We start from the raw sequence: 26959 nt of genomic DNA, 5'->3' as shown, positions 1-26959 counted from the left end.
GCTTTTTAAAGACATTTTTGTAATAAAAGCAGCTATGATACTCTATAGCCTATAGTCATTTCGTAACATAATAAAACAGGACCACCCACATAACTCCCTTTTTTAAAATGTTATTTTAAAGATGTTAAATAGTACTTGATATTTTAAGCTACAAGATATATTACTTAATTGTACATTTGCTTACAATTGGTCAAAAGGGTATTTGAACATGAGTAGAAACATGACTCTCTTTTTAAAGAGTTTAATGAAAAAGAGCATCTTAGGAAACCCATCGAAGTGTGTTGCCAAATTTTGGTGTGCTTAAAAGGTGTCCTTTACATTAATATAAGATTTAAATACATTTATCTCTTTTAGAATGAAAACCGGTAGCATCAGTAGTTTGAGTGGCAGGTAGAAAACTTACAGTGAAACAATTCTTTAAGCTTTTCAATGAGCACCTTCACAAGGTAATTTTGTTCTTTTAAATAAACTGGAAAATACATTAAAGCATATTGTGGGGAAAAAATACAGTTGAAATGAAGAGTTATGTAGAGGATGGGTTGTCGCCATGACATTTGCAAATTCACTTCGTGGGACCCAAGGAGACCCTGTCCTAAGCTGCCAGTCCCCATTAACACCCCACACTAACTCCTTGCTGCTACCCCATAATCCCTGCCCACAGCCTTGTGAACCCAAAGGAGCATCGGCCCCGGTGCTGAAATTGTCAGGAAATAAATGGTCAAGACCACAGAGCCATTTCCTTGAGAGGATTTCCCTTGCCACATCTTATTTCCCCTTTAGCTAAGTCATTACCAGATATTTGGTCTTCATTAGTCAACCAATATTGAACCATAACTCCAATACCTTTCCCGGTCTGCTCCAACACACTCCCTCAACCCTTCACAACGCCCTGCAGCCCTTCTATTCTAGGATCAGCAGACTCCTCTGAGGAGATGGAAGCATCTCTTCAGACCAATCCCTTTTTGTCTTCACTGAAACCAGTTTCCATAGGACCATTATTTCCCCTGCAAATTTGTTTTTCCAGAGTATGATTCTATCGTCCAGGCTGGAGTGCAGTGGCATGATCACAGCTCACTGCAACCTCGACCTCCGAAGCTCAATCGAACCTACCACCTCAGCCTCACTAGTAGCTGGGACCACAGGCACGCGTCACCATGCCTAGCTAATTTTTGCAATTTTTGTAGAGATGAGGTTTTGCCATATTGTCCAGGCTGGTCTGGAACTCCTGGACTCAAGCAATCCACCTGCCTCGGCCTGACAAAGTGCTGGAATTACAGACCTGAGCCACTGCCTTAGGTCCCCTGCAAACTTTTAATGAAGTTTTTTCCTTTTTCTCTCAGATCCTTCATGCCTCAGTTTGAAGAGTTGGAATAAGGGTCCTCCCTGCTCCCCGCTGCTACCTCCAGGTTATGGTTCACCCATCTTCCAGGCAAAATCCTGCTGTGGAAAGCACAACATGTGTATCCACTATGTTCCTACATGGAGCTTCAGGTTCAGGGGTACTGTATATATTTATAAAGGTTGACCACTGCCTCAATGGGAAGCGAAGCTTGAAATCCAGCTGAAGAGAAAGGGACACATTAGACACCATTATGGACCAGAGGCAGTCCTGTTCTCTTCTCATTTCCAAAGATCTTACTCTTTCCTGTTCCATCTCTCTCCCACTTCCATCTGTGTTCTTCTTCATCACCTCATTGAGTAGATGAATGCTATTAAAGAATAGTTCAACAGGGCTACCTTTCCATACCCTTAGTAATATAAACCACAAATAAGTACACATTACTGCCTAGCAACACCATAAAGTTCCCCTAGGAAACTCTCCATCCCACTCACAAAGATCTGACCTTACACTCTATCCTCTCTCTTCCAACTTCTCTTAGTCCTACCTCCAACCTCACTGACAGTGTGCTTGATGAATCATAAAGTTCAGTTCTAGCATGGAGAACCTTTCATCTTCCACTACTAATGGTCTAGTCACATACATCTAAGCTCATCTTCTCACTGCCTTTTCTGGTCATAATGAAAAATGCATGCCAGTTCTTCCTAAACCCAATTCTGTAAATCTCACTATCTTATCTTCTCAAAGCCTTCCTGTCCTCTTTCTTTTGTCCACTCTGTGTTTAATCACCAATCTCTCATCTACTGGGTCATTCTCATAAGGACACAAACATGTTTTACTATATTCTATTTTAAGAGAAAAGTCAATCGACTCTCTTTGCCCTACAGCCCCCACACTAAGTATTACCCAATCTCTCTGTCCCCCTTCACACAAACTTCTCTAAAGTTGTTTCCACAAACTGTTACTACTTCTTTATCTTCATCTCACTCTCTAGCTTCTAGCCTCATTACTTCCTCCAAACTGCTCTTCCCAAAATCACCAGAATATCCAAGCTGTAGAATTCCCAAAATCGTGTGCTGTGTCATCTTATTTGATTATTCAGCTCAAGTCAACCCAGTAGATCATTCTTTCTTAGAAATAATCTCTCTCCATTTCCTCTAAGAGATATTCTACTCCCTCCACTTCTGAACATGACAAATCTGGGGTTTATTTTCCACTTCATTGGAAAGGTTTGAGTCCCTTCTGCTCATTCCTCCTTTTTTGCTCAATCACCAAACCTGAGGCCTTATGGACTCAGTCAGGTATGCCCTTCTCTTCTCCATCTTCACTCCCTCCCTGGTGATCTCATCCAGTCCCACATGTTCAACCTCCAGTGTGAATGCTGAGAACTCCCAATTCATATCTGAAGTCCAGAACATTTGAGTTCCAGATTTTTATACATAATTGGCTATTTAACCTATATACTTAGATATCTAACAGATGTCTCAAACTTGTCAAAACCCAACTTGCAATTTTTGTTCTCCCAAACTCCCACATACTTTCCCAATTTGGTGAATGGCTCCACCACTCATCCTTTTATAAAATGCCATCTTTGATCGTTTCCAAGCTCTTAAGGTATATATCAAATCCACCAAAACGTGTCTTCTATTTCCAAAGCATATCACATCTCTACCATCTTTTGTCCATCATTACTGGCATACAATAGCCATGGGGACCACCATGTCCCAGCTGGAACACAGCCATCACTTCCTTTCTGGTCTTCCCAATTATTCTACTATATCCCCTAGCAACTTATTCTCCACATCAGATCCAGAGAGATTAAATTTTAGTATACACACATTAGACAGTATCACTCCCTTCCTTAACAATTCCAATAACTTTCTATTATACTTCTAATATCCAAACTCCTTCCCATGTGATATGGTTAGGCTTTGTATTCCCACCCAAATCTCATCTTGAATTATAACCCCCATATCCCCATGTGTCAAGGGAGAGACCAGGTGGACAAAATTGGATCATGGGGTGGTTTCTTCCATGTTGTTCTTATGATAATGAGTGAGTTTCCCGCAAGATCTGATAGTTTATAAGGGGCTCCTGCCCCTTTATTTGGCAATTCTCTCCCTGTCACCTTATGAAGAAGGTGCCTTACTTTCCCTTCACCTTCCACCATGATTGTAAGTTTCCTGAGGTCTCCCCAGCCATGATGACCTGTAAGTCAATTAAACCTCTTTCCTTACCCAGTCTTGGGCCGTATGAAATGCACTAATACACCATGTCTTACAAAGTTCAGCATGATCTGGCCTCTGCCTTCCTCTCCTACCACATCTCGAGCTCTTACCATCTTATTCATTATATTTCAATCACATTCTGTGCTCTTTCCTGTCTCATGACTTTTATATTTGCTGTTCACGCTGTAATTTTCTTCAGATGCTTCCTTCTTAACCTTCAGAACCAGCTCAAATGCCAACGAGTTATGCTTTCTAAATTTGTATTAGTCAAGGCCCTCTCTTACATAGCACCTCTTTAATTTCTCTTGCCTCCAGAACAATCTCCTATAATCATGTGTTATTTTCTTATTTACCACTTACATACATGGCGAGGCTCCCTCTATGGAATCAATGTAAGCTTCCTAGGAGCAGGAACAAGGTGTATTTATGGTTAAATCCTTAGGGCTGGTCACACAGCTTGACAAATAGAAAGCTAAATACTTGTTTAACTAGTTGATCAATTAATGGGGAAAGGAACAAATGAAAACAAAAACAAAGACTGTGGGCATTGGCTCTTTGTTTGATATGGAGCTACACTTGCTGAGAAAATACCTGTTATGCTTGAGTTTGATATTCACAAAATGAAAGCATTTAGCATTCATAGGCATTTACCACAAAGACATTGTTGGTGGTTTTTTTCTAAAAAAGAGCAATAAAATGATATTTGAAATATTAAAAAACATAACAGAAGAGGAAAATATAGAAGACTATAATTTTTACACTTCTCTTTTTGGCCAGTTTTATTGAAGCTTGGAAGAGAAAACTGAAAGTCAAATGCTAGCAAAGAAAATAAACAAAACAAGTTGAAAAATAAAGGTGATTTTCAGGGAAAGAAGTAAGATTCCGAGAAGATAAATCAAATTGACTGACCCAAATCTCCAAACCTCATACTGGTGGACATGCTAGAAGGATAAGGCTATCTCTACTCTTCACCTAAGCCCATTGATTTGGGAATGACAGCTGCTACAGCATTCATTTTAGGAGTTTGAAGGTTGAGTCTGGCTGATATCAGGCCTTAAGAAACAATCCCAATGTGAGCATCTTTTACTGCTCACTGTTAAAAGAAATTGACCAAACTGATCAAATAATAAATGCTGAAAAAAACTTCATTTTTAGTAACCAATAGGGGCAATAAGCATAGTTACTGAAAAAGTAATAACAGAACTTTCCAAATATACAAAATTAATTGGAAAATCAATCAAAATTAAATTTTTGGAACCTAATCTGTTTTCAGAATAGTCAAAAATTCAGTCTGTAGTGTACATGATATTTAAATAAACTTTTGAAAACTCTATACATTCCACATGTCTCGCTGGCCATTATTAATGAGTTAATAAACATTAATGAGAAAGATAATACCATGTCAAAAGAAGAAAATAAAATTTCCTTATGGGATAAATCTGTACTTGTGCCTCTCACATTAAATAACTGTGTCTTATGAACAGACACTTCTCAAAAGAGGACATCTATGTAACAAACATATGAAAAAAAGCTCAACACCACTGAGCATTAGAGAAATGCAAATCAAAACCACAATGAGATACCATCTCACGCCAGTCAGAATGACAGTTATTTAAAAATCTAGAAACAACAGATGCTGGTGAGGCTGTGGATAAATAGGAATGCTTTTATGCTGTTGGTGGGAATGTAAATTAATTCAATCATTGTGGAAGACAGTGTGACGATTCCTCAAAGACCTAACAACAGAATTACCATTCAACCCACCAATCTCATTACTGAGTATATATACCCACAGGAATATAAATCATTCTGTTTTAAAGATACATGTACATTTATGTTCATTGCAGCACTCTTCACAATAGCAAAGACCTGGAATCAACCCAAATACGTATCAATGATGGACTGGATAAAGAGAATGTGGTACATATATAGCATGGAATACTCTGCAACCATAAAAAAGACTGAGATCATGTCCTTTGCAGGGACATGAATGGAACTGGAAGCTATTATCCTCAGCAAACTAACACAGAAACAGAAAACCAAACGCTGCATGTTCTCACTTATAAGTGGGAGCTGAACAATGAGAACGTATGGACACAGGGAGGGGAACAACAAACACTGGGGCCTGCAGGCAGGGGCCAGGAGGAGGGTGAGCATCAGGACATATAGCTAATACATGCTGGGCTTATTACCCAGGTAATGGGTTGACAGACGCAGCAAACCACCCCAGCACACATTTGCCTATGCAACAAACTTGCATGTCCTGCACATGTGTCCTGGAACTTAAATAAAATAAAAATTATTTTATAAAAATAAATAATTATGTCTTTTTAAATTCTGTACCTTTTCTTCCCAGGATGGTTGATTTTTTGCTTTGCATAAAACACTTAAATGCAAGGTAAATCCAGCAACTGTGATAATTTTGCAAACTGAGGAAACTGCATTTTCAAGAAATTTTGTCTTAATAAAGATTTAGAATATCTATTCTGCCCTCAGAAAAGCAATCACGTATTTTATCATTAATTAAAGTAGAGTTCAAAATGACTATAGACAGACAACTGATAATGACTCAACCTTCTGCTAATTTAACCACAGAAAGTACTGTGCATTTGACTAAAGGCAGTGGACTTATTAGAAAGACATTATATGAAAGAGCAGATGATGACAGTTTGGGTTACTTTTTGTTGAGCATAAACCACCTACTAAGAACTTTTATACATAACTTTTGATCTTACAACAACCCTATATATTAGACATGTTCTCCACTTTAGAATCAAGGAAATGGAGACTCAGCGAGTTAACTCGCTACAGGTTTACACAGAAGGCAAGTACATAAGGTGGGCTTTTAACCAAGGATTGCCTGATACCATACACACTGTGCTTTCTGTTCTGCCTGTACAAGCCTAGAAATACCTTAACATAAGCAAGGTAAAACATGACTTCATGGGATAAGGACAAGGAGAAAAAGACAGAGTAATTAGTGATTTCAGAGAAATTGTTTATAGCACACAGTTATACTGTCTCATTTCCTTTATAATACATCAGCACGTACAGCTATGTATATATGCCTGTATATGCATGCATGTGGAATCTAACACATCTATACAGTTATACATGCATGTGTGTGTGTGTGTGTGTGTGTGTGTGTGTGTGTGTATACATACACATACAAATGTTATTTTAGTCCTAGAATGCCAAAATATATACAGGTAAAATAGCCTTTCAGACCCAAATCAGGCATCCACTCTAACTGTACTATAAAAACCTTTCAACAATCACTATCTTAACTGGCACTAGAAAATTTGTTAATTAGCATTAAGAGATGGAAGGAAAAAAAGTTGTAAGTAAAAAAAAATAGTAGTGGTCAGAATATATAGATTAGTTAGAAACATCAGAAACATCCTGCTGTTCAAAGAATCCAAAAAATTAAGACTCAGTTGTGTTTCAAATTAAGATTTCTTTGTACATATTAGAAAACTAATATGAAAGTAACTATATTAACCACCACCCCTGAGCAGGGTCTGGGGAAGCAATCAAACACATTAATATTTCTGCAGCAAGGAACAAGGCTATTCACACTAACCAGAAGAAATAAAGACTTTACTAAATAGCCGCATGGTAATTCAAAGCTTTCTGTTATCTGAGCTGTTTTTAGATTTTGGCATTGCAGATAAGAGATTGTGGACCTAAAATTGTGAATAGCCATATTATTTAGGCTAACTGCAATTCATGCAAAACATTTCCTTTGAAAGCTGATATTAAACTTCACACATTATGCTGCACTAACAGTATTTCATGTGCAAGCATAACAACCCTTCACCCCTCCAAAATTTGGGACAATGACGTATAGACAAAATAGGTTAGAAGATAAGAGGGCAGCAATGGTAAAAAGGCCTCTCAGCAGCCATTAGAGGGGGTGTGATGGCCACGTACTGGAGTGCACTACATTATTCATTAAAAAAAGGCCCCCATATCTTTCATCTGATCTGGCTTCTAAACTCAACACAGATAAGAATCAGTAAACGGAATTACAGATAGAATTGAGAGGCAGTACACAAAGCAGGCACCAAGAATGTCAGCAACGGCTGACAGTCTGATTCAAAGAAGAAAAATGGAACTGTTTTTAGAGATGATAAGAGCCTGACTTGCCAGTCAAGCTTGAATTCCAATCCCAGGACTCCCATTATAAGCTGTGTGGTCTTGAGTCTCTCCTTAACTTCTCTGTACTTCAGTTTATTCATCAACACAGGGCTGATAAAAATGATGCCTCTCTCCTGTGATTGTGGTGAAGATTAAATGAAAGGATGTGTGTGAAGAGCTTAGTACAGTGCCTGATAATGAAACGATACTCAAAATTTACATGCACAAAACAAAGCCTGAAATCTCACAAAGTAGCAGCCTAATGAATTTACTGCCAATTCTTCAGAACTCAGAGCATGAGGAGCATTACCATTTAGTCTAGAGAAATATCATCCTGACTGTGCTCTATGACTTTGAACATGTCATTTAACTTCTCTGAGCCTGAGAACATTAGATTAGTCCATGTATTCTCAACAGAGGTAATAAATGGTTATTTCTTTTCAGAAGGAGGGTGAAAAAAGTGTACTCTTTTTATGTATAAAGTATAACCATACAGTACACAGTGTATCATGGTATTAACATTTCATGGGGGAGATGGGTCTACAAAGGCTCCTTAGGGAAGTGATAATGTAAAAACGGGTTGAGAAACACTGGTTCAGAAGAACTGTAAATCCACTCAAGTTCCTTAATTCTATCTTTGCAACAGTAATACCAAGAATTCAAAAAAAAAGTTAAATATACATTCACAAACTTTAAGAAGGCAAAGAAAGATTAACTCATTCTACAAATAAGTTCATTTAAAACAGTTAAAAATTGTAAATATCACTGTGTTTAAAAGGGAAAACTCGCTTTTTATACAGAAGCCCTAGTTGTCATTCATGAAGGGATCCCATGAGCCAGTTTTGTTCTGCTTTCCCTGCTTTATAGTTAATGCTATATCTAAATCATGTCTAAGTATTAATATAATTACTTTATTCCCCACCCCTCAAATGCAGAGAGAAAACAGAACAAGGACAACCACTTATAACTACAAAGGAACTGGAACAGCATGGTTGCCTTAGCTGTGATAAATGAAAAATCACCTTGCAATATAATTCATTTCTAATTGCCTCTTCCATCTAATCCAACTACTGCTGTAGGCTGTCTTAAAATATTTACAAAGGAAAAGCAAAAAAGAAAGAATTGGAGGTGCTAAATAAAGCAGGCCACACATTCCTAAGGGATCAATTTTTCTGGTATTGTTTACAGCAAAAACAAAGTCCTAACTCTCATACAGGGAACTCTGGAAACACAAAGATAAAGTATATTTAAGGGCTTTATCTCTTAGGGTTGAAGTTCTTTTTAATTCACCTTCTTCCCCATCTTAGTGATGACATCCTTACCATATCCAAATAATCTATTACAATAAAAGAGAAAAGTTGTAGTAAAATGTTAGAACGACCAATATCATAGCTCTTCTGCTTTGACCACCTGCGGAGTGTTGTATTTGCTAACCCAGTTTTATCTCCTCTGGTATCCTCGGTATATCTAACAACACATTCAACTTCACATTCTGCCTCCATAATTCTCTTCTTTGAGTTTTCAGAGCTTTCGAGATACTAACTAAAAATAACATTCTGGAAATGTATAAAACTTCTCCATGTCAAAATGTTATTAAATGCTTGGCCACACTGTATTAACAGGAATATAAATGTCTCTAATACCCCATTTTATTCATGGCAAAATAGATGTGTTTTGATACAAAATTAGTTTTCAGACAGTTGCATTTTAATAAATAAAGATGTGTGCAATTTCACTTAGACACAGGCATTCCCAGTACTACATGCAGGAAGTAAACATCTTTTTCTACTAATGATGAATATAAATACGCAATCTTAAAGAGATGCTAATCACTGTTTATAGTTTCTCAAATTCTAGGTGTTCGAGTGACAGGAAATTCTCTTGTAAACACATATTCTATTTTGGGCTGTTCCAAATACTCTGACTAGACAAAGTAATGGGAGAAAAGACAGTAAATTAACTGAAATCCTAAATGCACATAGATTATTTCAGGTGTCTAGTATTGGATCCTTTTGTGTCTGGTCCTCAACTTAGGATGCCGCAACCAAATAGCACACTATTACAACTGCCTTTAGGGATATTCTTACCCTGAAGCATCTATAAACACCTGCCCTCCTCACCATCAGAGTACTGCAAAGTGTATTCTAGGTAATACGGAGAGCATAAGACAATCAGAACACGTAATCATTGGCAAGGTTTAGGCTTATTAAAAAAAAAACTCCATTGTAAAAATCCAAATACATATTATATAAACATATATTCTGTACAAAGTATGATAATACTAACTCAGCATATAACAGTATAAAAACAAAAAAATAATAAAATGTATTTGTAGTAGCCACATGTTTGGCAGGTTTTCATGAGAAAGCCAAAGCCATCAAATTCTCAACCCGATGATATACATTCACCTGCCAGGGCCTCAGACTCACCTTTGTTTGAGATTGATCCACGATGTCTTTAAGTATTCTGTGGTTTCCTTCACATTCCTTGTGTCATCACTCCCATAGTCCTCCAGCAGTTTCTGCAGGACATTATCGAACGCCATGATGACACCATCGCCAGGACCCAGTTCTTGAAGCAGTATCTGAGGTGCAAGTGCAGGTCTATTTGTTAGACTTGGTCACTCAGTAATTAGTATAATCAAAACAATAGTATGCCCAGCAGATTTTGACATGTTTTAGATACAGATATCACAAGATGAACGTCTAGGAACAAACTCTTTCTCATATGTAAGCTTAAACCAAAATTGGTAGAAGTGAAAAGAAACATGTCTAAGAGAGTGGTCAGGTACATTGACGATAATATTACAAGATTATTATCTTTTCCTTTTTGAGATATTTTCCTTCCTCCGACCATTTGTGGTTTTCGTTCTTTCTGCTGTACGTCTGACCCTTACAGGGATATGTGTTATAAAGGACTAAATACAGAGAGAGTTCCTGCATACATCCTGGGAGAAACATGAAAGATCAACCACATGGACGTCTTTTTTGTTTTGCTCCTGGATCCCAGGGTGTGTTTACAAAGATAAATGTAACCTCGAATAGATCAAACTGCCAACCAAGGTTTACTGAGAGTTTGCCTCAATACCCAAACTGATGCTGAATTTGTGCACTGGTCCTGGTTCTCTGACAGTTTTTCAGCCTCTGAGAGTCTCTAGATCAAGACTCTTGCCATGAAATCTAAATGACAACTGAAACTTTTAATATCATGCTTTTTGTAGCAGTTGGGAAGATTTTTAAATCACCCTAAAGTTTCAGAAGAAAAGAACCAGGCTGCTGATTAGAAAAGAATGTTCTCATATGATGACCGAAACACTGACATCACTTTTAATTGCATTTCTCTAGTTAAGGGGCGGGAGCTTCACTATTACTTGAGAGTCACTTGGTGGAAACCATCAGCAGGTATCCCTAACACAGAGAGTGATCCAGAAACGCATATACCTAGCCATTTGCTTTTAAAATTGTAATCAAGGAAAGTTCGTTTGTGGAGAATAAAAACAAACTTCTACATTTTCAATTGTTTTCTACATATACTCGCTTAAATTTTTTACAAATATACCCTTCTATCTTAGGCTAGCTGAAGGACAAATAAATGTTATACCAAACTATAACCTCAAAACCAAAATCTCTAATTCAAGAATATTTTATAATTATACAGAGAATCTTAAAAGCCCTTTTAAAAATACCATAGTTGTTCAGTATTATCAACTCTATAACCGAACTGATGACAGAAAAAGATACTTGCTATTATGAAATTGATTAAAGAGTTTGGGTAAAAAGATATTAAAAGTAACTAAATGTACTCAGCTGATTTGTTCACTACAGTAGCCCTTAAAAGAAAGTCTCAGAATATTTTATTAATAAAAATAACCTTCAGGATAAATCAGTACGTAAGTAATATGGTTTGGATTTGTGTCCCCAGCCAAGCCTCATGTCCAGTGGGAGGAGGGGTCTGGTGGGAGGTGGCATTCCCCCTTGCTGTTTCTGTGACAGTGAATGAGTTCTCACGAGATCAGGTGGTTTAAAAGTGTGTGACACTTGGGAGGTTGAGGTGAGCAGATTGCTTGAGCTCAGGAGTTGGAGATCAGCCTGGGCAACATGGCAGAAGCCTGTCTCTATGAAAAATACAAAATTTAGCTGGGTATGGTGGTGCATGCCTGTAGTCCCAGCTACTTGGGAGGTTGAGGCAAGAATCACTTGAACCCAAGAGGTGGGGGTTGCAATGAGCCGAGACTGCTCTGCTGTACTCCAGCCTGAGCAACAAAGTAAGACGATGTCTCCAATCAATCAATCAATCAATAAAAATCAATCACGTCCCCCTTTGCTCTATCCCTCTCTGTCTTGCTGCCTTGTGAAGAAGGTGCCTGCTTCCCCTTTGCCTTCTGCCATGATTTTAGGTTTCCTGACACGTCTAGCCATGCTTCCTGTTAAGCCTGCAGAACTGTGAGTCAATTAGATCTCTTTTTTCATAAATTGCCCAGTCTCAGGTAGTTATTTCTAGCAACATGAGAACAGACTAATACAGTACAGAAGGGAGCAAAAGAGGTTCCCGGAATCTTGAAAATGTTCTCTTTCAATATGCTGATTTGTGGGTGTGTTTCACTTGCAGAAAGTCAGTGAGCTATAAATCTAGGAGACATGTACATTTTCACTCGTTATGCCTCCAGAAATTTTTCGAAAAAAATCTTCCAGATCAAATTCTTCATATAAATTTCAATATATACTCTAAGAAGTTAGGAAAACAACATGACAGGGTCCTATTGTTAAGAATTACAGTGAACAAGTCCAGGCATGGCGGCTCATGCCTCTAATCTCAGCACTTTGAGAGGCCTAGGCGGCCAGATCACCTGAGGTCAGGAGTTTGAGACCAGCCTGACCAACATAGAGAAAACCCTGTCTCTACTAAAAATACAAAATTAGCTGGGCATGGTGGTGCATGTCTGTAGTCCCAGCTACTTGGGAGACTGAGACAGGAGAATCACTTGAACCTGAGAGACGGAGGTTGCAGTGAGGCGAGATTGCACCATCGCACTCAAGCCTGGGTAACAAGAGTGAAACTGTGGAAGAAGAAGAAGAAAGAAGAACGAGAAGAAGGAGGAGGGGGAGGAGAGTTATTACAGTGAGCAATAGAAAAAAACAGTATATCCAACAAAATAATACGGCCATAAAATATCTGATAAGTCTTACTTGGTTATCAGAAATTTGTTTGGTGAGTGGATCCCGTCGGGCTTGCTGAAGAATATAAAGTCGAGCTTCATATTTTCTCATCAGTTCTTCAGTCTCCTCCCTATGGTCATCCCACTGAAGACTGTCAATAATCATGTCCTCAAGCTGCTGCTGTCTTAGCTCCACACCATGCTGGGTGCCATCCCACTGGTTCTTGACCTTTTCCACTGAGGGTAGCATCAATTAAAAAAAAAATCCCAACACATAACTCTCAGGAGAAAGAAAAAATGCCAGATCAAATGTATAATAAATAAGTCAATAAACAGAAAACAGAAAGAAGTCCAAGTGGATTAATACATTTTAAAGTAATTTTAATACACATCTGCCATCCTATAAAATTGATACATTTCTGAAACCGTGCTTGATTAAAAAAAAAGAAAACTTGAACTTTATTTTCAGTGCTCTAAAACAACTTGCAATAAAATATCTACTGTTATAAACTGATATGGCCACAAAATTATGAAGAAAATAATTTTTGATTTAATTTTGTATTTATATACCTGGTTTGATGAAAGTAGGGCTTAACAGTGCTTCATGATAGAACTTTAAGACAGAGAGACAGTCACTTGTTACCCTCAAAGGAGGTTTTTCTAAGGCAGTCTCGATTTTAGAAGAAAATGAACTATGTAAAAATATTTTTTGCATCTAGTTTGTTGTAACAGGAAATCTCTCTAAAAGGAATTTTATATGTTCAGGTCCAAGAGAAACACTAAAAGTAAGAGACTCAAGTACTATGCACCGAGCAACTCTTCTTCATAAAAATTTCACACTGGCTTTTGTCCTTCCTCTTTATTGTTTCTTTAGAGCCCTTCTCTTGCTATCTCTTGCTTTCTATTTCTCCTCTTGCTTCCTCTCTTCCCCTGTCTCTATTTTTAACATGGTGTTAAGGACACAGAGATCTAGGGAAACTTTTTTTTTTTTTTTTTGAGACAGAGTCTCGCTCCATCACCCAGGCTGGAGTGCAGTGGCACTATCTCAGGTATAAGCGATTCTCCTGCCTCAGCCTCCTGAGTAGCTGGGACTATGTGTGCGTGCTGCCACTACACTCGGCTAATTTTGTATTTTTAGGAGAGATGGGGTTTCACCATGTTGGCCAGGCTGGTCTCGAACTCCTGACCTTCTGATCCGCCCACCTTAGCCTCCCAAAGTACTGGGATTACAGGCGTGAGCCACATGCCCGGCTGGAAACTTAAATTTTTTATTAATCACTTCAGAGTCAGTTCATAATCTTGAACTGAAGTACTAATAAATGATAATTCAGCATATCTGCAAGAACCTGCTGATAATAAGTAGGTAGAACGTTAAAACCATACTGCTGGAAGATGTTTTGGATGTCAGACAAGCAGAAAGGCTATAGTTAAGTACGAGGCCCATGAAGAACATACCTACAAGATAACGTTCCAGCTGAGTTATCATGAAACACTCCGGCAAAGTTCTTGGGATAATATGTGGTTATAGTAAACCATAAAACTATCAACTGGCCAGGTGCAGTGGCTCACACCTGTAATCCCAGCACTTTGGGAGGCCAAGGTGTGCAGATCACCTGAGGTCAGGAATTCAAGACCAGCCTGGCAAACATGGTGAAACCCTGTCTCTACCAAAAATACAAAAATTAGCTGGGCATGGTGGCGGGTGCCTGTAATCACAGCTACTCCGGAGGCTGAAGCAGGAAAATCACTTGAACCTGAGGGGCAGAGGTTGCAGAGAGCCAAGATTGCGCCATTGCACTCCAGCCTGGGCAACAAGAGCAAATCTCCAACTCAAAAAAAAAAAAAAAAGCTATCAACTTAAGGTTGTTTAGAAGGCCTTAAGTTATACTTACATGTCATCATTCTTTAAAAAATTACTCAATGAGACGATTTGTTTTATGCTGTCTTAACTGTTGAAATAAATCGCTTACATTTTAAACTTAAAGCAAGAGAGAACAAATCTATCATAATATTCTCTTGTCAGTTAAAAAGTTACATAAAGTATTTATGACCAATTCTATTACTAATAGAATCCTTTAACATTAAACAAATGAAACCAAAGACATCCAGTAAGGGTAAAATCACAGGTTTATCATAAAAAATAAGCAAAGTATCCTATTCATTGTGAGTTAAAGCCTAAAAACAGGTTACTATTGGTAGCAGCACACTGCCCCTGAGAAAGGGTTTTCATATAATGAGGAGAGATGAAGACTATCAAACCTCCATACACAAAAACGTTAATATATAAAGAGAAAACAGAGTGCGCACATTAAATGGGAAAGAAAAGATATTTAGGAGAAGGAATGTCTTGCAAAACGAAAAACCTTGAAAAAAGTTTTGGACAAAAAGAGATGTGATGGAAAAAAATAAAAAAAAAAACATCAAATAGAAAAAGCAAACTGGAAATGGCTTTGTCAATAGTTTGGTATCACTAGAGCAGAGGAGCTCCCGTGTGATGTGAGGGGAAACTGACTCACTCCAAAGTTCCGTAACAAACACAATCCATCTATTCATAAAAAGAGAGAGAAGGGAAGGAAAATGGTGTATTTAGTAAAAATTAGCCAACACCGTCAGACATTAAAAGTTCTTTTCTACTGTATCTCCTATAACAACCTTGTTGCTCCCATGATGATTTTGAAATCAAAACATACGTTTTACAGGGAGAGTAGTTGACTTTCTTCCCTTGAGAAAGATTAGGCTTTATTCTTCCAGTTTCTATTTTGCCACAAGTATTTATTAGGGAGTTAATTTGTATTGGGCACTGTGAAAGGCTCAAGGGCAGAAAGATAGATATTCACAATGTATGGAAGGAAGACAGAATTAAAGTAGTCGTGAGATCTACAACAAACCTATGGGGGGAAAGGCCACAGAAGGAAATAAAAAAATAGAAATTAACATTCACCAGGAAATAGAAGAGGAAGGAAAGGCGTCACAAAGGGGGTGACATTTTAGCTGCTTCGTAGAATTTCACCTGGGAAGAAAAGGCCAAGAGAAAAATAATGCGAATAAAGGTAAGAGGACTAGGAAATGTCAGGACGTTTTAAGGAATACATATAGCACAGAATAATTACAGACCAGGCTGAGAGCTGAAGTGAGAGACGGGATAGTGGCAGCAGATTGTGACAATCCCTAGATATCATTCTTGAGAATTTAGACTTCGTTTGGTAGTACGTTCCCATTGAGAAGGGTTTGTAGAAGCTAGATGCTTCTAGCTCAGAAGCAGCTGTTAAATCTGTGTGACATACACAGTGGGAATGTTACTCTTTATTTATACAGAAATGTAGCTATTATTCTACGTATATTTAGATGCAGAAACGTACAGAGTGGGAATGTGTACGTCACACAGATTTAACAGATGTTTCTGAGCTGGAATGCAAACCCCATGCAAGGATCTTTGTTTCCTATTGTTTTGTATGTTTATGTTTTTGTTGTTCTCTCTCATTTTTAACTAAAGCATCCCCCGAATTAATGCCAGTCACATAAGCACATAGTAATTGCTCAATAAATATTTATGGACTGAATTTTGAGGTGAGTTAAAAGACATAGTAAGACCTGATTTTAGAGAATAAAACATAACGTGAGAACAGATTTGCGTTCTTGTGAGTTTCTCTTTTTTTATTCTTCTAAAAAAAGACCTAAGTTAAGAGAAGAAAATCCAATGTGTAAGTAATTACTTAAGCGTCGTGACGTTAAAATTAAGGAATTCATAAGGTCATTGTAACAATGTTCACAAAAGGTAAAAAACAAGAGAAAGCTACGTTTCTGTATAAATAAAAAGAAACCAATATTAAACACTATTACTGGGCGTGTGTGTGTATGTGTGTGTGTGTCTGTCCATTTGCAGGGAAAGTGGGTGATGATACATAATTTTAAAAAACTTACATTTTTCTGTGATTGCTGTTCTCACATCTGAACTGGAAGCTTTATTTTTCAAATTCTGTGCCAATGTAAAAACATAATCGAGCTGAGGATGGCGCTGTTCTAAGTCAGCCTTTGTAATCTGTTAAGTAGAAATGATTATTCCGATAGGTTAATAAGTTATATGAGAAGAATACTAAGCAAAACGGATGTGTTGACATTGAAGTTGTTGTTTTCCTCCTCTACTGCATGCTGAGGCATCAGCAATGTGGCAGAAAATGAGTGCCTGATTTCAGGTCGAAGATCCTGGGTTCAAATCTCAGTTCTTCCATTTAGCACCTGAGTCACCAGGCAAGGGGCTTTACCTCTCTGTGTTTTTGTTTTCACAAAAAATAAATAATACTGCCAGCTCAGTTACATCCAGTCTGAGGACATTAAATAAAGAAAATCCCTTCAAAGGCTAAAAAAAAAAGTCCTGAAAACATTAGCAGTGATTGCTGCTGCTGACGCCTTGCATATCTGTTCTGTGTCAGATATGAAAGTAACGTCACAGGGTTGGGGGTGACATAGAAAAGTGCTAAGAGGAATAACTATCAATTAAGTCCTCTTAGACATGAAGAACTGCTACTGTAGATGGTTTGTGTCTCTCAGTGCTGATAAATACAGGAGAAATGGTAACAACATCAGGAAAATCATGTGTTTTCAGTACAGAACTAATGACAGTCATAGAGACTAGAAAACACAATTTACAAAAAATACAAATAGTGGCAAATGATGCTTTCCCAGTCCTTCTTATTTACAAATTCACCAATTTTGTAGATTTCAGCTACTCCTCTGATGTCAAATATTACCTCTAAATGGATTGCCCACCACTTTCAATCCTAAACCCCAGAGCACATTGTAATGAATGCTGATCACTTCCTTCTAAATGGCATAAAGACTCCTCACCACAACATGTCTGAAACTAAATCACTGAAATCCTCATTCACACTCCATTTCTTCTATTCCTTATTTCCGCTAATTGCAATAGCATCCTCTTAGTCACTTCAGAAAGGGCTTTTGCCTTGATTTAAGCATTTCTTGCCACCAATCCATCCTAGTCTTCTACTAAAGCAGAGCATTGTTATCAAGAGTTCCTAGCCACAAGTTTAAAAAGGAAAAGAAATGGGAAGAAAGATGCTTACCAACTGCACACAGACTAAATATTCAAAGGGGTTTGCACAGCCTGAAGGCTCCTTCACAACGGGAACTTTAGCTGCCTTTCCTGCCTTACTTCATGCTGTGAAGTATTTCTTAATTGCACAAATGTTGACCCTAAAGTCCTTTGTGCCTCCTGTGCCTCATCTATATTCACTCTGTTCCCTATGCCAGGAACACCATCGCTTTATCTCAGACGCCAAAACCCCACACAGTTTGCTTTCCACCAGATCCCCTTCCTCACCCTGGCTCCCCCAACAGGTGGCTTGTACCCCTCCTGAGGCTTTTATGAGACTCTGGCCTTGCCACAGTAATTTCTCTACTCATATGCACTCAGTGCCTCTGCCTCAGTGTGGGCTTATTTGTAATGTGGGGATAAAAACAGTATCTACTTCACAAGATTATTAAAGAACTGAATGAGGTAACATGTAAAATACTTAGAAAAATGCCCAGTACACATGATGCACTTAATAAAAACTAGCAATAGCTGTTATTACTATTTTATTGTAGATTCCCAATTTCTACTTAGTATATTCTTGTCAGTATCCCTGTATAACTCACAGCCCAGAACTTAGCACACACTAAATATGGAGAAAGAATTTTACAAATTAATATTGGAATGATATAAGTACAATAATAAAACTAGAGGAGATACTTCTAAAGTCGGAAATTCATCTCATTATGTCATAGAAGTTGCAAAGGCACTTTAGGAAATTATCCCACATCACATAACAGGCATGAAATGTTAACACCAGCTTATATTTATACCAATGTGCCTAGCTTTATGGTATCGGTTTTAGATTTTTAAAATGCAATGGGTCTTTAGTACAAGTCAGAAAACCTGATCATATCACAGCAGTAATAAATACAAGAAAAGCTCTATGCTTTGTAGTTAGCCCTAGAGGGTGTTTGACAGATACAGAGTTTCTTAAACCTCGTTCTCTCATAGTTTTAGGATAAACAAAAGGGATTCAGACAGATCTGGTCTGTCTCTGGGTTGTGGCATTTCCATGACAAGCCTTCACACTATGCACCTACTTTCATTCGGGAAACAGTCTTATTGATCTCTTCTACATCTCCGACAGTGACAATGTTGGACTTCAGCATCTGGTCGATTAATACCAGCCAGTCGGCTAGTTCTGTTATAGTTTTATCAAGATCAGCAGGAATTGAAATCCCCGAAGTACGATGAGACTGAACAGGAGTATCTGATGCAGATGATACTAGCACCACCTTTTGGACACTAGGATGAGCTGAAATAAAAAACGCAGCAAAAGAGAAAAATCAACAGGATATTTTTATTATGGTGGTGTCATGGTGACATGTATATATGTAGTTAAATAAAATTTAGTTAAAGTAAAAAAAATTCTAAGAGGTTATTTTTTTACACTGAAATGGCTACGGTTGTACCTGTGATATCCATATGTGGTTGGTAGCTATCAAGCCAACAAAACAGTTCGGCAACATTCTAAAACATAATCAACACTGATACTGAGAAAAACCAAAACTACAAACATGAGAGTATTAGAAGTATTATTTCATTTTGGCAAGACGATTTTAATTATAAAGCTAACTTATTCATAATTTTTTATTCTTTTTTCATTTAACTTTATAATGTGAGCATATTTTATTCTTAATAAACACATTGTGGATACCTATGTAATAACCTATACCTATATCCACTAACTTTCATTTAACCCTTTGATACTTAGATTGCGGCTAAAATTTTATTTTAATTTTAAAAAACTTGCAAGGAATATCTTTTAGAGCAGAGTATTTTGCATATTTATGAACACTATCTTTTTTTTTTTTTTTTTTTTTTTGAGACAGAGTCTCACTCTGTTGCCAGGCACCAGGCTGGAGTGCAGTGGCACAATCTCAGCTCACTGCAACCTCCACCTCCTGGGTTCAAGCAATTCTCCTGCCTCAGCCTCCTGAGCAGCTGGGATTACAGGTGCACACCACCACACCCAGCTAATTTTTTTTATTTTTAGTAGAGATGGAGTTTCACCATGTTCGCCAGGATGGTCTCGATCTCTTGATCTTGTGATCCACCCGCCTCGGCCTCCCAAAGTGCTGGGATTACAGGCTTGAGCCCACTGCACCCGGCCTGTGATCACTATCTTAGCATAGATTTCCCAAGTAGAATTACTGAGTCAGAAAATACAAAAAAGTATGTGTTTAATATTCATTGCCAAACTGATTGGTTTTGATACAATAAGTTAAATTAGTAATTAAAACCATCTGAAACTTACTTTAGATATAGTAGAAGAGGCTTAAATAATTTTCTAAAACATATACCAATCTGTAAATTCAGCACAGTCCTAATAAAAATCCCAACAGGTTTGAGTATAACTTAACAAAAAATCATTGATTCAAATTTCTGTTTATAAAATTAATGTAGAAGAGAAAAGGACAAAAAACAGTCAAATTTTTATTTTTGGTAGAGAAATATGTCCTCCCAAATGTTACATTATATTATCTAGCTAATAATAATGAACTCAGTGTATTATGGACTGAAACATTTAAAGAGACCAACAGAAGAGAAGAGTCACAGTGTGTAGGTGGCAGAGAAATCTGACCTTGGCAGAGACTGAATTACAGATCAATGAGGAAGAATTTACTGTTCAATAAAGTGTTGACCCATGACTGCAGCAAAGAAATGATGGGACTGATTTTAACCTCACATGTACCATAGGAAAATTAATTCTTGGTGGATTAAGGACCTAAACATGAAAACCAAAATTGACAATTAAAAATATGGAATATTTGTATGACTTCAGAGGACTGAAGTAGCTCTAACAGAAAACACAAAATACAGAAGCTATTAATAAACCATTAATGGTTAAGAATTCCAAAGGGAACCCTGTAGTCAAATTTTCAAAGCCTTTGAAGCATTAAAGGAGACAGTATTTGCAATCCACATTCCAGACAAAGAACTGATAACCAAAATACTTTTCCTGAAACTTAAAAATTCATCTAAAAACAATCTACAAAAGAGGAATAAGAAAGGCAATAAACATAAAACTGTGAAATAAATGTCTGACCTCCTCAATTACTGGGGTAATACAAATTAAAATGACACACCCAATATCCACAGGACCACCATCAGCAAAGTGACGTCTGAGAAGCTCTAGGTTCCTAGAGACCTTTACAAAGGTCTACATTATTATCCTCACCATATTATTTGCCTTTTTAGGCTCATTCTCTCCCAAGTGTACAGGAATTTTTATCTAAGCCTACATAACATGTGATATCACAAAAGATCAAATGCAGACGCAGATATAAGAATACAGGTGTGTTCAAAAAATATATAACTGCAACATTTCCAAGTTTTTGTTTGTTTAGAAAATAGAGTTGGTTTTTTGTTTGTTTGGATTTTTTCTTTGAGATGAGCTCACTCTGTCACCCAGGCTGGGATACAGAGGCACAAACACAGCTCACTGCAGCCTCAACCTCCTGGGTTCAAGTGACCCTCCCACCGCTGCCTCTTGAGTAGTTGGAACTACAGGCCTGCATCACCAAGACTAGATTTTTTTTTAATTTTTAATTTTTTTAGATATGAGGACTCCCTATGTTACCCGGGCTGGTCTCAAACTTCCAGGCTCAAGTGATGCTCCTGCCTCAGCCTCCCAAACTGCTGGGATTATAGACGCGATCTATTGTTCCCAGCAGCTTATGCTAACATGTTACAAAAACATGCGATTTTTGTTAACATATAATAACCTTATTGTTATTTTTAAACAATGTAATAAATGTATTAATGAAAACATTTTTCCAGTTAGGTAAATATTGATAGATATCACTCATAAAAACAAAAACTCTTGGAGGGTCCTCAATAATTTTTACAAGTGTAAAGGGATCCTGAGAACAAAATGTTGAGGTGCTGGTAGTGCTGTAGAACAATGAGAACCCATCACACACAGTCAGTGTCAGTGTAAACTGAGCCAAGTAATCTAGACAGCACCCTAGTGGCAGCTAGTGAAATAGAAGGCACTCATATGCTATAACCCAGTGATTTCATCACTATACACCCTACAGAATATCTCACACATCCTTCTGTCCAATCTTCATTTTAACTTCTTTCGTAGTTAAAAAAAATTCATTGTTTTAATTCATCAAATACCTATTAAGAACCTATTATGTGTAAGGTACTATTCTAGACACTGCAGGCATGGGAATGTGCAAGATAAAGTTTAGGCTCGACTGCAACAGCACGATCTCGGCTCACTGCAACCTCTGCCTCCCGGGTTCAAGCGATTCTCCTGCCTCAGACTCCTGAGTAGGTGGGATTACAGGCACCCACCACCACGCCTGGCTAGTTTTTGTGTTTTTAATAGAAACAGTTTCACCATTTGGCCAGGCTGGTCTTGAACTCCTGACCTCAGGTGATCCACCTGCCTCAGCCTCCCAAAGTGTTGGGATTACAAGCACGAGCCACCGTGCCCAGCTGGAGCTCGCATTACATAGGGAAAATGGATATATTTTATGAAGTAAAATCAATACAAGAAGACAAAGAGAGACAGGGTGTATCTGAGATACTGTCGGCAAGAAAGGGCTATCCAAGAAGGGGATATTTGAAAAAACATGAAAATATCCAAAAGAATATTTGGGGAAGACAAGAAGAAAGAACATCAAGCACAAAGACCAGAAATGAATATGTTCTCAGCATGTTTGAAACAGCAAGACCAGTATATTTGAAACAGAAGGAACAAAGGGAAGAGTAGTAGAAATGTGATTAGACAGGCAGATATGCATGGTGTTCTGGACAAAGGCCAGACTTTGGAACTCATTTACATGGTTGGAAGTGATTAAAAGATTGTGATCAAAGAGGCAACACAATCAAAGTTACATTTAGAAAGCATTACTCTATCTGCTGTCAGAGGAATAGGTCATGGAGAAGCAGTGAGGTGAGAATAGAATCAGGATTTAGGAGTACATTCCAATAATGTAGATACAAAGATGAGAGCGTTCAAGACCAGGAAAGTAGGTGGAATGGAACATGGAAACAACACTACTTGCTGATGGACTGAATATTAATTCCAGAGAGTTGAGGTTGACTCCAAGTTTATGGGCCTAAGGACTGGGTGAATCATCTACAGTTAAAAAAAAAAAATGTCTACAGTTATGGGACTGGTAAGCATAGGTAGAGGACAGAATTCAGAGGACTGTAGTATATCCAATATAATGTAATATTATACATCATCAGTTTAAATATTAACTAGAGTTACATGCATCAAAAGGTATGGCAATAAGGATGATCCAGTAGAGTATTAGAGAAAGAGGATACATAAGCAGTCCAGAGAAGATAGGATCCTATGCATAAGTGGAAGAACTGGTCTTAGAAAAAGAGATAACACTTTCTCTGAACAGGAAGGAAGTATATAGAGTATATGGGTACAGCTGCAGGTAGCTTGATGGATTCTCTAGTGGGAAAACAAAAAAGATTTTGTCTGGGGAAAAAAAAATTATTTTCTTTTAAAAATGAGATGAGGTCATTTGCTGAGAGATAAGTACCAAGCAGTACTCAGAAGAAAATAGGACTGTCTCTTAGTGCTGGACTGTCTCTGAGTGCTGAATGCTTATTTGAGATGGCTAGTCACAGCTCTGAAATCAGTACAGTCAGCAAGATGTTGGCATGGATGAACCTCAAAAACATTATGCTAAGTGAAAGAAGCATTGTATGATTCCATTTATATGAAATATCCAGAATAGATAAACCCTTGGAGACAGAATGCAGATTGGTGGTTGCCAGGGGCTGGGAGTAGGAGGGAATGGGAAAAAAACTGCTTAATGAGTAAGAGGTTTTACTTTGGAGTGAAAGAAATATTTTGGAACTCGATAGAAATAGTGGTTGTACAACATTGTGAATGCATTAAATGTCACTAAATTGTTCACTTTAAAATGGTTAATTTTATTTTCTAAATATAATGTTAAAAAAAAAATAACTGAATTAAAACATTGTGTAGGAGGAGAGAGACATACTAAGATTAGCTTCAGGTCTCAGGTCTGTCCCAAGGACAAGTATCTTGTTAAAAATGAGCCATCCACCTAATGGAAGGTATAGTTTTGCCAGCAGCTTTTTACACTTCTAAATATGTATTTAAATTTTTCCTGCTCCTTTATGATAATGAGGTTCTAAAAAGTAAGATAACCCATGACAATTTCATAAAATGCATCAAATCCTTTCCCTATAACGACAGAGTTGAGCATGTATTTGCAAAGCAGTGGTACCCAAATGTCAATTCAAGTGTTCTGCATGTTATTCAAGAAACCTGATTAGGCCCCAGGGTTTTTTTGGTGCAAAATTCCAGAAAACCAAGTAATAAAGAGCACAAACTTTGTCCTCAATAAGCAATCTTGAAAAATGAAAGAAAAAAATCTCGTCTCTCATCACTTTTTCCAAAACTTGAGGGGAAGGAGGAGGAGAAGGCAAAGAAAAAGAAGAGGAAGAAGAGAAATAAAAGGGCCCCTACTCCTTCCAAAAAAAAAGAGCAGTAGAAGAGGCAGAGGTGGAGGAGGAGAAGAGCTAGAAAGTGGAAGGTGGACATGGAAGTCAAGGAGGAGGAGGGAGAAGAAAAAAATAGGTAGGAGCAATGAAAAGAATCAGCAGAAGCAGCTGGCAGAGAGTGAGTGGACAGTTAGTTAGTCACATTTGGGGTTTTGCCAGGTGACTCAACAGAAGAAGAGCAGGGCATAATGGTTCAAAAAACCTGAGAGACAGTGGGGACAGTGGCCATGGGGCAGTAGCCTGCAATCTAATCTGGATAAAGAGAGAAGGAAATAAATGGTGAGAAAACATTCTTCTTTCTCCACATCCAAGTGAGCAGGATTTGTCTCCTAGGATGGAGAATGCTTTTAAATCCCCACTCCCACCTGGTTCCAAGGACATCTAAGCCTTTTGCTCTCAGTTACAATCAGGGTCTAAATTATATATGCTAATCCTGCTCATGTTAACACAGACAGTTATAGCTGATTTCCTGAAAAGCTGCATGGACCCAGAAAACTAGTCCCCAGTTTCTGCACCTAGCCTTTCATCTTCCCTTCAGCAGAACCTGTGGATGCCTAGGTACCACTGGAGTCCAGAAAAGGTCAGCCTTATTTACCGTGGGAACAAATGCCTTGCCCACACTGGGCAGGCAAATATGTCTTGGATTTAAAGAAGATGCTCTTTTCAAATCATTGAAAGTAGATTAAATAAAGAAAATGGCACAATGTTTCTAAATAAGTCTTTCTAATTCATAGATGATGCTCACATCACAAAATTTTACTTTATTGGTTGTTTAAAAACTTTGTTAATGATAAACTGTATCTTACCAGCAATCCTTGTCTGTGAAATAGAACTGGGCTCCTGGATGCGTTCCTTCAGGGTGGTAGGCACTTCTCTGCAAATCTACCGCATCAAGACAAACAGAAACAGAAGAATACTATATAAATAAAGATGACTATAGTTCAAAAGAGGAGGTGTTATTCTGAATGGCAGCTCTGTCACTTCTCTTCCCCTAGCCACCTAAACCTCTGGCTCCACCTTCACGCTCTACTGCAATCTTGTTTGAGCCCCGAACTCCACTGACATTGCCATCAAGAACACCAATCAGTCCTTAGCTGTCCTGACCCCTGTGTACCAGTTAATGTTGTTCACTTCCCCTCCCTTGAAGTCTGTTACTACCCTGCAACTCTGGCTTTCCTCCTGCCTCTCTGACTGGCTCCTCTGAGTTTCCTTCACTAGCTCTTTTTCCACTGCCCACTCATCAAATACCAGTATCCTACAGGGTAGGTGTGTTGGTCTTCTTACCCTTCACCCTGAGCTCTCTCCCTGAGTCCTGGTTTCCAATGGTTTCAGGAATCAAACAGAGTTTCGAGGGACTAAAGACTCCCCAAAACATATCTACAGTCCAGCCCTCTTTGTGAACTAGATATTTAGACATGTCCAAATCTAAACTCCTTACCCATGTCTTCCCTGACACCCATTTCATAAACTCTTCTAAAGATTGTAACTAGTCTTTCTATATCAATTCTTAGGATCACTCCATCCATCTCTGTAGTAAAGCTACAGCAATATTTCAAAACTATAACTTTTCTCTGCTTAAAATCCATCAATAGCTCCCTACTATATTCAAAGTGGTAGATTGTTTGCGAAATGAAGCTCAAATTCCTCGTGATGCACAGTAGTCCTCCAGGATCTCATCTTGAGAATACCCCTCAGCCTTACATTCTATATTGGGCTACTTCCTGGACCTATATACACTGTGCTCATTCTCTGTCTCTTCTAGACATTTTCATTTGCCACTTCTTTCTATACTGCCCTTTCCCTCATTCTTCACCTAACCAATACTTACTCATCCTTCATAAATTAACTGAGATGTGATCTTCTCAACCTTCCTCAGTTACCCCTCAAAGCCAGGCAGGTGTTCACCTTTATGTGCCCACGACTACCTGGATGTAATAACTGCGTGTCTACTGGTCTCATCCATGATAAGCTCTTTGAGTTAGAAGGAGTGCCATACTTTTTAGTGCATTCCTATCTCTTAAAATGATACCTGACAGATTGGGAGGCCAAGGTGGGTGGATCACGAGGTCAAGAGATCGAGACCATCCTGGTCAACATGGTGAAACCTGTCTCTACTAAAAATACAAAAATTAGCTGGGCATGGTGGCACATGCCTGTAGTCCCAGTGACTCGGGAGGCTAAGGCAGGAGAATTGCTTGAACCCAGGAGGCTGACGTTGCGGCGAGCTGAGATCACACCATTGCTCTCCAGCCTGGGTAACAAGAGTGAAACTCCGTCTCAAAAAAAGAAAAAAAAATGATACCTGACAGAAAGTGAGAATCCAATAAAAACCTATTGAATGAATGGATGAATGGATGAAATATCACGTTAGAATTTCCTAAAGGATTGTTGAGATTTTCTGCACAATGAGCACTTTGTCTTAGACGTTCATTACCTACCAAAGTGAATTATATTAAAATCTACATGAAATCCTGCAACAACAGAAGCCTTAG

General features: G+C 38.1%; 1 protein-coding gene across 9 annotated transcripts in view; it reads right to left on the bottom strand.

Moving 5' to 3' along the window:
- The window catches only part of UTRN (utrophin), a 578097-nt gene that overhangs the window by 291759 nt on the left and 259379 nt on the right, over nt 1–26959 (bottom strand). For all 9 annotated transcript variants that reach the window (XM_008995200.5, XM_078370245.1, XM_035296914.3 and 6 more), the window contains 5 exons: nt 25274–25349; nt 18995–19209; nt 16784–16901; nt 12894–13099; nt 10137–10291 (listed from right to left, as the gene is read on the bottom strand). In XM_008995200.5, the coding sequence (XP_008993448.4) occupies nt 10137–10291; nt 12894–13099; nt 16784–16901; nt 18995–19209; nt 25274–25349 (770 nt within the window). The remainder of the gene's footprint in view (nt 1–10136; nt 10292–12893; nt 13100–16783; nt 16902–18994; nt 19210–25273; nt 25350–26959) is intronic.

Source organism: Callithrix jacchus, chromosome 4 (assembly GCF_049354715.1).
Source record: "Callithrix jacchus isolate 240 chromosome 4, calJac240_pri, whole genome shotgun sequence".
NCBI classification, from domain to species: domain Eukaryota; kingdom Metazoa; phylum Chordata; class Mammalia; order Primates; family Cebidae; genus Callithrix; species Callithrix jacchus.
The sequence above is the reverse complement of the archived record's forward strand: the minus strand, read 5'-3'. Positions and strand labels throughout refer to the sequence as shown.